The 13,847-nt window shown below is 42.9% G+C and overlaps 1 protein-coding gene across 4 annotated transcripts in view; it reads right to left on the reverse strand.

The window, feature by feature from the left end:
- Positions 1-6,881: 6,881 nt before the first annotated feature.
- The window catches only part of RDX (radixin), a 125,336-nt gene continuing 118,370 nt past the window's right edge, over positions 6,882-13,847 (reverse strand). For all 4 annotated transcript variants that reach the window (XM_056561681.1, XM_056561680.1, XM_056561682.1 and 1 more), the window contains 2 exons: positions 11,511-11,777; positions 6,882-8,728 (listed from right to left, as the gene is read on the reverse strand). In XM_056561681.1, coding sequence (XP_056417656.1) covers positions 8,564-8,728; positions 11,511-11,777 — 432 coding nt within the window. In that variant the 3' untranslated portion in view covers positions 6,882-8,563. The remainder of the gene's footprint in view (positions 8,729-11,510; positions 11,778-13,847) is intronic.

Below are 13,847 nucleotides of genomic sequence, written 5' to 3' on the forward strand. Positions count from 1 at the left end.
GGCAGCTTAATAGGCACATGAGCTCCCTCTCCTCCAACTGTGTGGGGGATCTGGGGCACATTCTTCTGCTTTCAGCTGTGTGTGCATCCTCAGGACACATACACAGTTGAGGGGGGAAAAAAAATCACAGAAGAAAAGACCACACTTACTGATACAAGGGCAGGATAGGCACCTATTCCAATTATGATGCCGGTCAGCCACAATGCTATATAGGGGAGGACATCTCATATGTGCACCCTACAAAGAACTGGCACCCCTGTCTCCCCCAGCATCAGACCACATCATAAAAAAGACCAGACCACATCATAAAAAAAAACTATTTTCCTCTATAGCAGTATAGCAATGTTAAACATGTCAGCTTAGTGCTAGCAGTGTGCTGCTGTAATTCTTTTGTTTGTACTTGTTCAGCAGCAGTAGCTTGTGACTGTGTACTTGTTATATATATAATAGTTGTGTAGGACGTGCGGACCAATTTTTGAGCCCGAGACTATCGCAAACTCGGGAAACATTTGCTGGAAGTTTCATCCAAATCTATGGGACTTCCAGCAAATCCATCTTCAAACTGTGATAGTGATCTGTGAATTCTGCTGCGAGTGCCCTAGCAATGAAATGAAACATTGCTGGATGCTTGGCCATTCTGTTTTCTTACCTCTGGCAGAAGTACCCCCGTATTGTCCTATGCTGCACCTCAATGGTTTATTCTCACACACAGGATCCTGCTGCAGATTTCAATGTAAACTGAATAATTGAACACAACTAAAACCTGTGCGTCAAATCTGTACGTGTGAATAGACCCTAAGTATGTAAAACACATTGGTTACAATTCCAGCATCGTAAACTTAAAAGGGGTTGAGTCCATAGTTTTACATTTTAAAGGAAGTGCCTTATTTTCTTTTTCTGTCGAAAGACCTCTAAACTATCATAAAGAATACAGCGGCACCGTATTACAGCTTTATACAGCTGAGCGATAGTAAGTAGCCATTATATGCTCATGTGCACCTACTCGTGCAGTAGAAACGACAATGCACATTCCGTCCAATTTTTTTTGTTCCTTTTTCAATTCTCAATCACAGAATACAGATGATGCCTAGCAAGGCCACTCCACTCTGAGGCTTACACATTATAAAATATATATATAAATATCCAATAAGAACAGCACCTCCAGAGATATCAAGAAAAAAAGAAATTGGGGTGCCCGCATATTCTGAACCTCGGTCCACTGGTTCCTCAATGTAAACGAAAATATAGAAGCAGCACACCACAGGTAGAGTTCAAAAGAACGGTGAATTTATTCCATGATGTGAGAGACACATCATATATATATATATATATACATATATTATATATTTACAGTGGTCCCTCAACATACGATGGTAATCCGTTCCAAATGAACCATCGTTTGTTGAATCCATCATATGTTGAAGGATCCGTGCAATGTAAAGTATAGGAGGCTGTACTCACCTGTCCCCGCCGCTTCGGTCCCGTCACCGCTGCCCTGGATGTCGCCCTCCATCGCTGTTGCCACGTCCCCATGGTGTCCCCGCCGCTCCCGAACGTCTCTGCTGCCCGGGTACGTCATTACGCACGCCGCTCCTATTGGATGACGGGACGGCGTGCGTGGCAACGCGATGACAACGATGGAGAGCGCCGACGATGGAGGGGATCCCGAAGAGGACGCTCCGGAGGCCCGAGGACAGGTGAGTGACCATCACCGGAGCACACGGGGCACCGTAAATGGCTATCCAGTGTCAGCTGAAGCAGTCTGCGCTGCCGGATAGCCGTTTATGCGATTGCCCCAACATACAAAAGCATCGTATGTTGATGCTGCCTTCAACATGCGATGGCCTCTGAGAGGCCATCGCATGTTGAAATTATCGTATGTCGGGGCCATCGTAGGTCGGGGGGGGGGGTCACTGTGTATATATGTATATGTATATATATATACATATATACACACACACACACAGGCTGACGTTTATCATTGCCTTTAGACTGTTTTTGTGTCTACAAAAGACGCAAAAAAGGTGCAAGCAGGGTTTATTTGCGTTTTTTTTTTACACATTTCTGCTGATTTTGAGTTGCAATCCACTGATTTTAGCAATACACATGATATGGACGGGTTTTATGACCTGCACCTTTTTGTGAAAAGGTGCAAAAAAAATGAGCAAGGCCACTGAAAAGTATCAAACTCCACCAGCCCAGACTTAGTTTTTTGGTGTATGTGAAGAGAGAGATTTCCGAAAATGTGACCTGCACAAAATGTATCAAATTCCCTGCGACCATTTCATCCATTTGGTGTTCCTACACATTATAGCACACAAAAAAAAGGTGTAGAAAAATACTTCACTTACAACTACAATGATAAATGTCGGCCACAGTATTTTTTCCATTACATCTATACATTGCAGGCAGTCACGACATTGATCATGGGTTAAAGGGGGGGTAATGTGCCTCCATAGGGGACCTGCCAAGTCGATGTGGGGAGTCTCCTAGACCAGTGGTCTCCAACCTGCGGACCTCCAGATGTTGCAAAACTACAACTCCCAGCATACCCGGACAGCCGTTGGCTGTCCGGGCATGCTGGGAGTTGTAGTTTTGCAACATCTGGAGGTCCGCAGGTTGGAGACCACTGTCCTAGACCAAGCAATGCTCCTTGGGAAAAGTGTACAAAGTAGCTTTCCTCTAAAAGCACAATTATGGTCCAAACAAGAATCTCCTCCAAATGGAAGATCAATCTGAAGACAACCGTCTTGAGTCTCCACAAGGAGACACGTTGCACCCTTAGGCTATGTTCACGTGGCAGAATATCTGCACCGAATTCTACATGAATGTATAGCCAATGCACTTCAATAGCATTCCTGCAACAGAAATTCTGTTGTGTGAAATGGACCGCCAAATCCCATTGAAGTGTATTGGCTAGAAATTCATGCAGAAATTTGGGTGTGTGAATATAGCCTTAGACCCACATTAAAGGCCCTTTCTGCCAACAGCCTGCTCTGTACGGGTGAGGGGCAAGAGGCCTAAAACAAACATATGAGGGGGGAGATTCATCAAAACCTGTCCAGGGGGAAGTTGCCAAATTGCCCATAGCAACCAATCAGATCACTTCTTTCAGTTTTCAGAGGCCTTTTCAAAAATGAAAGAAGTGATCTGATTGGTTGCTATGGGCAACTCAGCAACTTTTCCTCTGGACAGGTTTGGATAAATCTCCCCCATGAGTGACTCTTCCTTCTGGAGGAGATTCTGGGTAAGCTGATAATTACTAATGACGATTTACCGTAAGTCTCTTTTATAAGACAAGCAGTGACTTACTGGGATGCTGCCTTCAATAAGAGGCACCAAAGGGCAAGCTGATACCTTTTGGTGGAGGGCTACTTTGCCTAACTTACTCGTGGTGGGAATGTTTATTAATTCAGTTTCATCATATATATATATAGAGATAGATTATATATATATATATATATATATATCCACACATATATACATACAAACTCTCAACGTGTATGTGTGTATGTATATCTATCAATCTATCTTCTCTATCTATCTCTCTCATATCTATTAGAGATGAGCGAACTTACAGTAAATTTGATTCGTCACTAACTTCTCGGCTCGGCAGTTGATGACTTATCCTTCATAAATTAATTCAGCTTTCAGGTGCTCCCGTGGGCTGGAAAAGGTGGATACAGTCCTAGGGGACTCTTTCCTAAGACTGTATCCACCTTTTCCAGCCCACCGGAGCACCTGAAGGCTGAACTAATTTATGCAGGAAAAGTAATCAACTGCCGAGCTGAGAAGTTTGTGACGAATCGAATTTACTGTAACTTCGCTCATCTCTAATATCTATCTATCTCTCTATCTCATATCTATCTATATCTCTATCTCTCTCATATCTCTGTGTGTGTCCCAGTATAACTTCTAACTGACTAAGGAGATTTATCACAACCTGTCCAGAGGAAACGTTGCTGTATTGCCCATAGCAACCAATCAGATCACTTGTTTCACTTTTGAAGAAATAAAAGAAGCGATCTGATTGGTTGCTATGGGCAACTCAGCAACTTTTCCTCTGGACAGGTTTTGATAAATCTCCCCGTAAGTATTTTAATGAAACGTGGCACACGTTACTTATAGGTCACCTAAAAATATAGTATAGTAGAGTTAAATTAACTCTTATCTACTCTCTTTTTGCGAAGGTTTTTTTTTTTTTTCCTCCGACGTCCCATTCAACTCTATAGGACCTCCGGTATATCTCCTGATCACATTACCTTTCAGGCTGCAAAAATTGCCGAGGACTTTTACACATACTACCGACGGTCCAGCAGGCAGGCACAGAGATTAGGGCAGGGGATGGGATATGAGGTCAGGAAATAAGGCCGGGATATGTCCATGAGATATTAGGACGGGGTATGAAAACAGAAAACTAAGGACGGGAACGTGGATGGCAGGATGGGAGGTCGGGATATGAGGTTAAAGGGGTACTCCGGCGCTCAGACATCTTATCCTCTATCCAAAGGATAGGGGATAAGATGCCTGATCGCGGGGGTCCCGCCGCTGGGGACCCCCGTGATCTTGCACGCCGCACCCAGTTAAAATCACGCCCCTCCCATAGGCTTGCATTGAAGGGGCGGAGCGCGACATCACACGGGGGCGGAGCCGTGACGTCACAACACTCCATCCCTGTGATCGACAGTAATCAGAACCAGAGCGAACACGCTCCGGGGACTGATTTTAACGGGGTGCAGCGTGCAAGATCACGGGGGTCCCCAGAGGCGGGACCCCCCGCGGTCAGGCATCTTATCCCCTATCCTTTGGATAGGGGATAAGATGTCTAAGCACCGGAGTACCCCTTTAAGACATGAGGACGGGATATAAGAACAGAAATATTAGGACAGGATGTGAGGTCGAGTCCTAGGAGGACAAGATATAAAGCCGAGATAGGAGGTTGGGAGAGTCTTTGTTGCAAGGTTTAGGTAAAAAAAAAGACCAGGCAGGGCAGGATACTCTTATTGGAAGCGATAAATATAACCGGAGAAACCATAAGAAATGTTCATTATATCTTTATTGTTAAACAACCTGGTTGAAAATAGTTGCAACTGCAGCTTTAATGTACAACAAAAAGATGTGAAAAAGAAAATAAACCTAAAATTTACTGAAATGAAATAAACGTTTCCTTAAGTGGACGCTGTCATGAGAAAAAAAAAAACAAAAAAAACTTTATATATCATAGTGACATATCAAAAATATTGATCAGTCGGGTTCTGACCTATCACAAGTAAAAGCCGAAAGAAGTGCATGCTAAGCACGTTCTCTCCCGGCGGCGTCACATAACCTGGATAGACTCAGAATTTAAGTCTATGGGGCCATCTAGGTCTCAGACACAGAGCAGGCAGACACAGAGCAGTCATTGGTCTGGGTTTCTTAACAAGGGTGACTCCAGCTGTTGCAAAACTACAACTCCCAGCATGCCCGGACAGCCTACGGCTGTCCGGGCATGCTGGAAGTTGTAGTTTTACACTCGTCTAATCATAACCCGAATGGTACACTTTAACCTTCCATGGCTACAGACCGATCAATACTCCGTGTTCACGATATAGGGTATGTTCACACTGCGGAATCTTCGCTCACGGAATTCCACGAGCGAAGATTCCATCAGGCGGCCACAGCGGAAAAAAATTTGGCGGTAAGACCCGCAGGGCACTGCGCCGTCACCACTGACTGCTATGCGGTACTTGCGGAATTCCACGTAAAGAATGAACATGTTCTTTCTTTGCACGGAACAATTTCAGCCCTGATATTCCGCAGTGTGAACAGATCTTGCGGAAGACCCATTCACACTGATGGTACTGTTCACCGCGCGGAATACGTGTGAACGTACCCATAGACTAAATCTCTTCTCTTTGAGAAATCTTTAAAGCCACGGTCATGTGGCCTTCACAGGAGCTTTTCCCATGCTATTTATGAAACCATTCGTTCCATAGAAGTTTATATTGCTTGCTGGTTAGCCAAGTATAAGGAAACATCCAAACAAAAAATAAAATAAAATGTATAGATATATGTATGTAAAGAAATAGATTTAAGTGCCTGATAAATTCCCTTTTATTGATCATGGCTGCCTATACCTTGTGTGGGGCGGCCATTCACTTGAATGAAAACTTCAAGTGTCTTATGAAACCTGTCGGGTAATCCGGCGTCCTATACCTTGCACTACAAAACCTAGACGTCTGCTCCTCATAAATAAACACACACACCAGTGAGCGACCGGAAACCAACACTGATAGTGACCCGGTAGAAAAGTTACGAGCCCGTTGCACGGTCGTCCGCCCGTCCATGAGCAGGCATGACCTAAAGTAACTACGGAAAGGACCGTACGCACATTGCCTGGAAACACTATCTTAAAGGGGTACTCCGCCCCTAGACATCTTATCTCCTATCCAATGGATAGGGGATAAGATGTCAGATCGCTGCGGTCCCGCTGCTGGGGAGCCCCGGGATCCCCGCTGCGGCACCGCGCTATCATTATAGCACAGAGCGAGTTTGCTCTGCACGTAATGACGGGCGATACAGGGGCCGGAGCATCGTTAAGTCACGGCTCCGCCCCTCGTGACGTCACAGCCCACCTCTTTCAATACAAGTCTATGGAAGGGGCGTGGCGGTCGTCACGCTCCCTGCCATAGATTTGCATTAAGGGGACGGGCCTTGATGTCACAAGGGGCGGAGCCATGACGTCATCCTGCTCCGTCCCCTGTATCGCCCGTCATTACGCACAGAGCAAACTCGCTCTGCGCTGTAATGATAGCGCTGTGCCGCAGCAGGGATCCCAGGGCTCCCCAACAGCGGGACCGCGGCAATCTGACATCTTATCCCCTATCCTTTGGATAGGGGATAAGATGTCTAGGGGTGGAGTACCCCGTTAAGTCTCTGTTGCACTGCAAACAAATGCCAACTTTGATACCGCAGTGTATTAAGGCCTGTGCTACATCTACGTACATATACGACAAAATGTAATGACAGCAGCCATGTTCTTTGCACTAGCCCATACAGCGCAGGCCGGTGGATACTTTGGCTATCTTCTGCCTCCAGACCAAGCCAACAGACAACGCCGACCTGTCCCTGGCCTTAAGTTTTATATATTTTTTATTATTTTATAGGAGTCCAGGGGGGGTTGGCATGAGATTTTTATTTTTATTTATTTTTTTATTTTTCATACAATATTGAAAAGTCAGCTGCAAATTTGCAGACAAATACGGCTACTTCCTGTCCATTCTATGGGCTTGGCTGTGAAGGAGCCAAGGATGAACACTTTGGAACGACCTACTCCTCTACGTGTGTCTGTACATGCGCCATACCACCAGAATCCAAGTGGTGGAGCCGATGAGGGTTATACTGCTCGGAGTAAACAATCCAAAGCAGATTAAATAGAGAGCGGTTCATCACGCCGACGGCTGCTCAAGTATACAGCTATTTAACAATGTAATTCGGACAACATAATGGGCGTTTATAAAGCGTTTCATGAGAAGCTCTTCTCACTACTGAATTCACATTTATCAGACAAGGAAAATAAAATTAAAATAATTATAATTATTCACATATCGAATCAAGGACTGAGCAGCCCTACTGTTAGTGTAGTATGATGGGAGCAGTAGTTCAGAGGCTGCTTAGTCCTTGTGGTACAGACATTACCCTTCAGGACCGGAGGGGCAGGAACGTAACAGAAAAGGCGCATTATAAGAATAACGGATTGTATATAGTGCTTGTCATGCCTAGAACATAAGTATTTTGTATGGTTAGCAGTCTCCTATAAAATATGATTTGTTACTACTTTACAAACTAATAGACAGCTTATCAGTGAAAAGCAACAAAATAAAGTTAAGAAAATAAAAGTAAAAAAAAAAAAATCAAACAAGGGTAAATCTTAGTGAATTAAACATGTAGTTGGTATTACGAGGACCAGTCGTCGTATGTGAGGTAGTAGTAGAAAGCCCACTCCCTAACACTAACCGCTTGTTATAAAAGAAAAATAAAATTATAATATTAAAAATATATCTAGGTGTCTTGATACTGCTAGTGTGCTAAACCAATTGTCAGGACAAGAACCATGATGTGTTCTAGAACATTTTGAGCAAAGAAAAAACGATGACAAAATGAGTCGTAAAAATGACAAAAATCCCAAAATTCTCCAACAACAACCACAACAACAACAAATAAAAGGACATCATAACCACTCGCTAAACTCTTCTGTCAGTTCTAGACTCAAATTTGAAATGTCCTTTCAAAACGCAAAGCTTTATTAGCAGCTAACGTCTACCTGGAAGCTCTAATAGAAACAATATGAATTTTAGCGACATTGATATGGTGGTGTTACGGACTGACATCAGACGCGACGTGTTCAGCACTGCAGATAAAGCCCATTTTAAATCGTCTTGCTTAATTCTATCCTCCACAGTCAGACTGGTACAGGTGCTTTGGCAAGGGGTGGGGCACGCTCCGTCATCGATTCGTCAAAGGCCTACTTTTCTATGTTGGTGGTGCAGCATAGTGTAGAACGGTGATAGCGGGCGAGGCCTCTTCACATTGCCTCAAACTCATCGATGCGCTGTTTGGTGTTTCCTTGTCGTATCTGGCGGAGTGTCTTGTACTTGTCGCGGCCCGCTTTCACGTTTTCCTGATGAAGGACGTCGTTCTGCGTTTTCTTGGTTTCGTCTCTTGCTTGCGCCAACTCAGAACTTAGGGCCTGGGAATACAATGAGAGTGGTTTATATTCGGTATATATCCTTACACACGTGACAGCCGAACAATCAAATAGTAAATCCATGCACATGAACCAATCATAAATTCTGAATGTAGAGAGGAGGGGTACGCTGAATCCAAAAATCCAAACATGCCCGATCCTTCTCTCTCTCTCGACATTACCTCTCAGGGAACAGTCATGATACCTTCCTATACATTAAGTCAGTGTTTCCCAAGCAGGGTGCCTCCAGCTGTTGCAAAACTACAACTCACAGCATGCCCGGACAGCCGAAGGCTATCCGGGCATCCTGGTAGTTGTAGTTTTGCAGCAGCTGGAGGCACCCTGCTTGGGAAACACTGCATTAAAGGGGTACGCCAGTAGAAAAAAAAATGTTTTAATCAATTGGTGGAAGAAAGTTAATTTGTAAATTAAATAACTTCTATTTAAATATCTTAATCCTTCCAGTACTTATCAGCTGCTGTATACTCCACAGGGAGTGCTTTTCTTTTTTAATTTATTTTCTGTCTGACCACAGTGCTCTCTGCTGACACCTCTGTCCATATCAGGAACCGTCCAGAGCAGGAGAGGTTTGCTCTGGGGATTTGATCCTGCTCTGGACAGTTCCTGGCATGGACAGAGGTGTCAGCAGAGAGTACTGTGATCAGACAGAAAAGAAATTCAGAAAGAAAAGAACTTCCTCTGTAGTATACAGCCGCTGATAAGTACTGGAAGATTTTTAAATAGAAATAATTTACAAATCTGTTTACCTTTTGAAAAAAAAATTTTTTTCCACCGGAGTACCCCTTTAAGTAGTCAGCTGATCCCACTGAAACCGGCAAGTTCAGGGAACTATTTTTTCTAATGTTTATGCAGAACTTAAAAAATTTAGGTAATAACACCCAATTTCTTTAGCTTTTTTTTTTTTATTTTAATTTTTTTACTTATGGCTGTGGGAGGGCTTTTTTGTAGTAAAAAGTTACATTATATGTAGAGATGAGCGAACTTACAGTAAATTCGATTCGTCACGAACTTCTCGGCTCGGCAGTTGATGACTGATCCTGCGTGAATTAGTTCAGGTTTCAGGTGCTCCCGTGGGCTGGAAAAGGTGGATACAGTGATTGGAGACTCTTTCCTAGGGCTGTATCCACCTTTTCCAGCCCACCGGAGCACCTGAAAGCTGAATTAATTTATGCAGGATAAGTTATCAACTCCCGAGTCGAGAAGTTTGTGACGAATCGAATTTACTGTAAGTTCGCTCATCTCTAATTATACGGTAACCAAGTGTCAGGTTGCTATGGATTTCATCCTGGTGCCTGGCTTTTCTTCAGCCCTTTCTATTAAGCCCTTCCCAACACATGACATACATTTTGTAATCGTAGGGTGCCGGAATGGTTCTTCGGTGAGCCCGAGGCACTGAGTTGGCAATTGATACAGCCTGACTCAGCACCAATCTCATAGAGCAATGTAATGCTGGATATGCCTATTTTTTTTAAACTTTTTTTTCTACTTTTACATATTTATATATTATTTATATTTTTATACACAGTAAAGGCACATCTGTTAGATGCCTAAGGTAAAGAAAACAGGAGGGATGTGATACCCATAGGAAGTGCTATTAAAAAGTAACTTTTATTGGTAAAGTATAAAAACCACCAAAAATATTAGTGACCCAAATAAAATAGTATTAAATCTGATTGTATCAATTGTATATGCCCAACGTGTTTCCACTGCTTTAAGCAGCTTCCTCAGGGGACAGTGTTGATACAAACACTAGTCTCCTATTACCAAGACGCAAATACAGGGTCAGTAGAAAGTGATAAGACACATGGCAAAGGCCCTACTTAAGTTAGCTGTAGTATTGTGGCCAATATTATGTAATGTACAAAATGAACCAGAGTATATAAAAATACTTAGCGGACTGATCAAGCTCCCCACCGGACCACCTTTTATCCGGGGGAAAACGTTTAAGATGTAGGCATGCCTAGCCTGGGTACGTGCCTGAGAGCTACCTACAATGGTAGGGAGCCACGCTGCTGTCTTCCAGCGCTCTCCTATGCCTAAAGTAAAGGAATCTGTTCCAGTGCCATGAGGCTGCTGTGGTGCCATAGTCACCAAACTATGGTAATGCCACTACATATAAATAATGGGAGGGAGGAGGTCTGCTTCCTCATAGTGTAAAACTTCAATCTATATTGAAAAACGTAATAAAATGAAAATTTTAAGTGTTTAAAGGTCATTAAAGGGGTACTCCCCTGGAAAACTTTTTATTTTTAAATCAACTGGTACCAGAAAGTTAAACCGATTTGTAAATGACTTCTATATAAAAACTTTAAACCTTCCAGTACTTATCAGCTGCTGTATGTTGCAGAGGAAGTTCTTTTCTTTTTTGAATTTCCTTTCTGTCTGACCACAGTGCTCTCTGCTGACACCTCAGTCCATTTTAGGAACTGTCCAGAGTACAAGCAAATCCCCATAGCAAACCTATCCAGCTTCAGACAGTTCCTAAAATGGACTGAGGTGTCAGCAGAGAGCACTGTAGTCAGACAGAAAGGAAATTCAAAAAGAAAATAACTTCCTGTGGAGCATACAAAAGCTAATAAGTACAGGAAAGTCTAAGATTTTTAAATAGAAGTAATTTACAAATCTGTTTAACTTTCTGGCACCAGTTGATAAAAAAAAAAAAAAAAAAAGTTTTCCAGGGGAGTACCCCTTAGAGTAACTTGCAGCCAAATGGTAAGCAGCCCCGTGCCATGCGTATGACAATCTGTTGAATGTGTATGGTTACCTGTAGCTGCTTCTTTACGCGCTCGTTCTTTTGTGTTTCGGTCAGTCTCTCCTCCTCGCTCCGATGATTGACCACCCCCTCGGAGGACAGTTCTGCGCTGGCCTCTGCGTTGTTCTCATCATGCTCGTCGTGCTCGTGTTCATGTTCGTTTTCTGCAGGTGCGACAGGTGGTGGTGGTGGGAGTGGCGGTGGAGGGGGTGGTGGAGCAGACATCACGAATTTCAGCTCCTCTTTGGTTTTTTCCAAATCTTCTTGTGCAGAAAATGCCTGGGGGGAGAAAAAAAGAGATGTCATATCTACGTATCATTTATGGTGTTTATGAGTCATAGTAATGTAATGTTTGAAGACAAGGCTGAAGCTTATCACTTAGTACAGCTCAAGGCCTTCTGGAAAAATGTTATTTATACTGTACCCATCCATTACTTCACACAGTGCAAACCAAGTTACACGTCCTTCAAAGTGTCAGTCACAGTAACTACAAAGCAAGTGTGAACTAGGGGTAAAGAGAAGATGACAAGAAAGCCCTTCAAGGAGATCAGAGAGAAAAATATGCAAAATACAGGACTAAAGCCAAGTGATTGAAAGTTTCCGAGGACTGTCTCACTTCACACTGTCCGTCTATCTGGCAGAGAGCAATGCTTTAAGGACAAGGATAGATTCAAAGTTTATTAAAGGGGTACTCCAGTGGGAAAAAAAAAATCATATCAACTGGTGCCAGAAAGTTAAACAGATTTTTAAATTACTTCTATGAAAAAAAATCTTAATCTTCCCAGTACTTATCAGCTGCTGTATGCTCCAGAGGAAGATAAATAGGTATTCCAGAATATATATATATATATATATATATATATATATATATATATATATATATATGTGTGTGTGTGTGTGTGTGTGTACATCAACTGGCTCCAGAAAGTTAAACAGATTTGTAAATTACTTCTATTAAAAAAATCTTAATCCTTCCAGTGGTTACAGCTGCTGAAGTTGAGTTGTCCTTTTCTTTCTGACAACAGTGCTCTCTGCTGACACCTCTGCTTGTCTCAGGAACTGTCTAAAGCATTAGAGGTTTGCTATGGGGATTTGCACCTGCTCTGGACAGTTCCTGAGACAAGCAGAGGTGTCAGCAGAGAGCACTGTGGTCAGGCAGAAAAGAACAACTCAACTTCAGCAGCTGATAACTACTGGAAGGATTAAGATTTTTTTAATAGAAGTAATTTAGAAAATCTGTTTAACTTTCTGGAGCCAGTTGATAAAAAAAAAAAAAAAAAATCCTGGAATACCCCTTTAAGTAGTCCTTTTCAGTTTGACCACCATGCTCTCTGCTGACACCTGTCTATCTGTCTCAGGAACTGTCCAGAGCAGGACAGGTTTGCTATGGAGATTTGCTCCTTCTGTGGACAGTTCCCAACATGGACAGAAGTGTCAGCCAAGAGCACTGTGGTCAGACAGAAAAGAACAACTCAACTTCCTTGGGAACTACAGCAACTGGTAAGTACTAGAAGGATTAAGATTTATTTAATAGAAGTAATTTACAAATCTGTTTAACTTTCTGAAGCCAGTTAATATGAACAAAATTGTTTTCCTTAAAGATGGCCACACACCTTTAGGCCAGGTTTCCACTTGTCTTTTTATTTTTGCACCTGGCCTGATGTTGGGCTTAGTAGCAGCTTTCTAAAATTGCAGCATGTTGACTATGGCTTTTTTTTTAAAACGCAATGTGGATTTAGCATTGCTGTCCCGTCCCCCCCCCCCCCCCCCCCCACCTGCTGATGCTGATGTGTGTGTGTGAGTGTGAGTGAGTGTGAGTGAGTGAGGGTGAGAGAGTGAGTGAGTGTGAGTGAGTGAGTGTGAGTGAGTGAGTGTGAGTGAGGGTGAGAGAGAGTGAGTGAGTGAGTGAGTGGGTGAGTGTGTGAGTGAGTGTGTGAGTGAGTGTGTGTGTGAGTGTGTGTGTGTGTGTGTGTGTACCTTTCACATTGAAAAAGCAATCTGATCTGCAGATAGTTTTAATCTCCAAGCGAAGAAGATTGATATATAAAATGTTTTGGGAGAATATTCAGTATAACATTTATTTTAGTCTTTTGAAATCCCTGCACATTCCAGGCTTAGGAGTCCAGTGGGCAGTCATAATTAGTAACTAACAGCTACATATGTAGGAGTAGGACCGCCCACTGGACTCCTAAGCACAAAATGAGAGGGGATTAAAAATCAATCATTTATAAAATTCTACTGAATCATTTTACACAAACCTATATATAAAACAGCTCTGCAAATTCTGCTCAATAACCTCATACCCGCAGCCTGGGCAGCATTTTCTTGGTGACAGGATCCCTTTAACCC

The sequence above is a fragment of the Hyla sarda genome, chromosome 2, assembly GCF_029499605.1.
Source record: "Hyla sarda isolate aHylSar1 chromosome 2, aHylSar1.hap1, whole genome shotgun sequence".
Lineage (NCBI taxonomy): Eukaryota > Metazoa > Chordata > Amphibia > Anura > Hylidae > Hyla > Hyla sarda.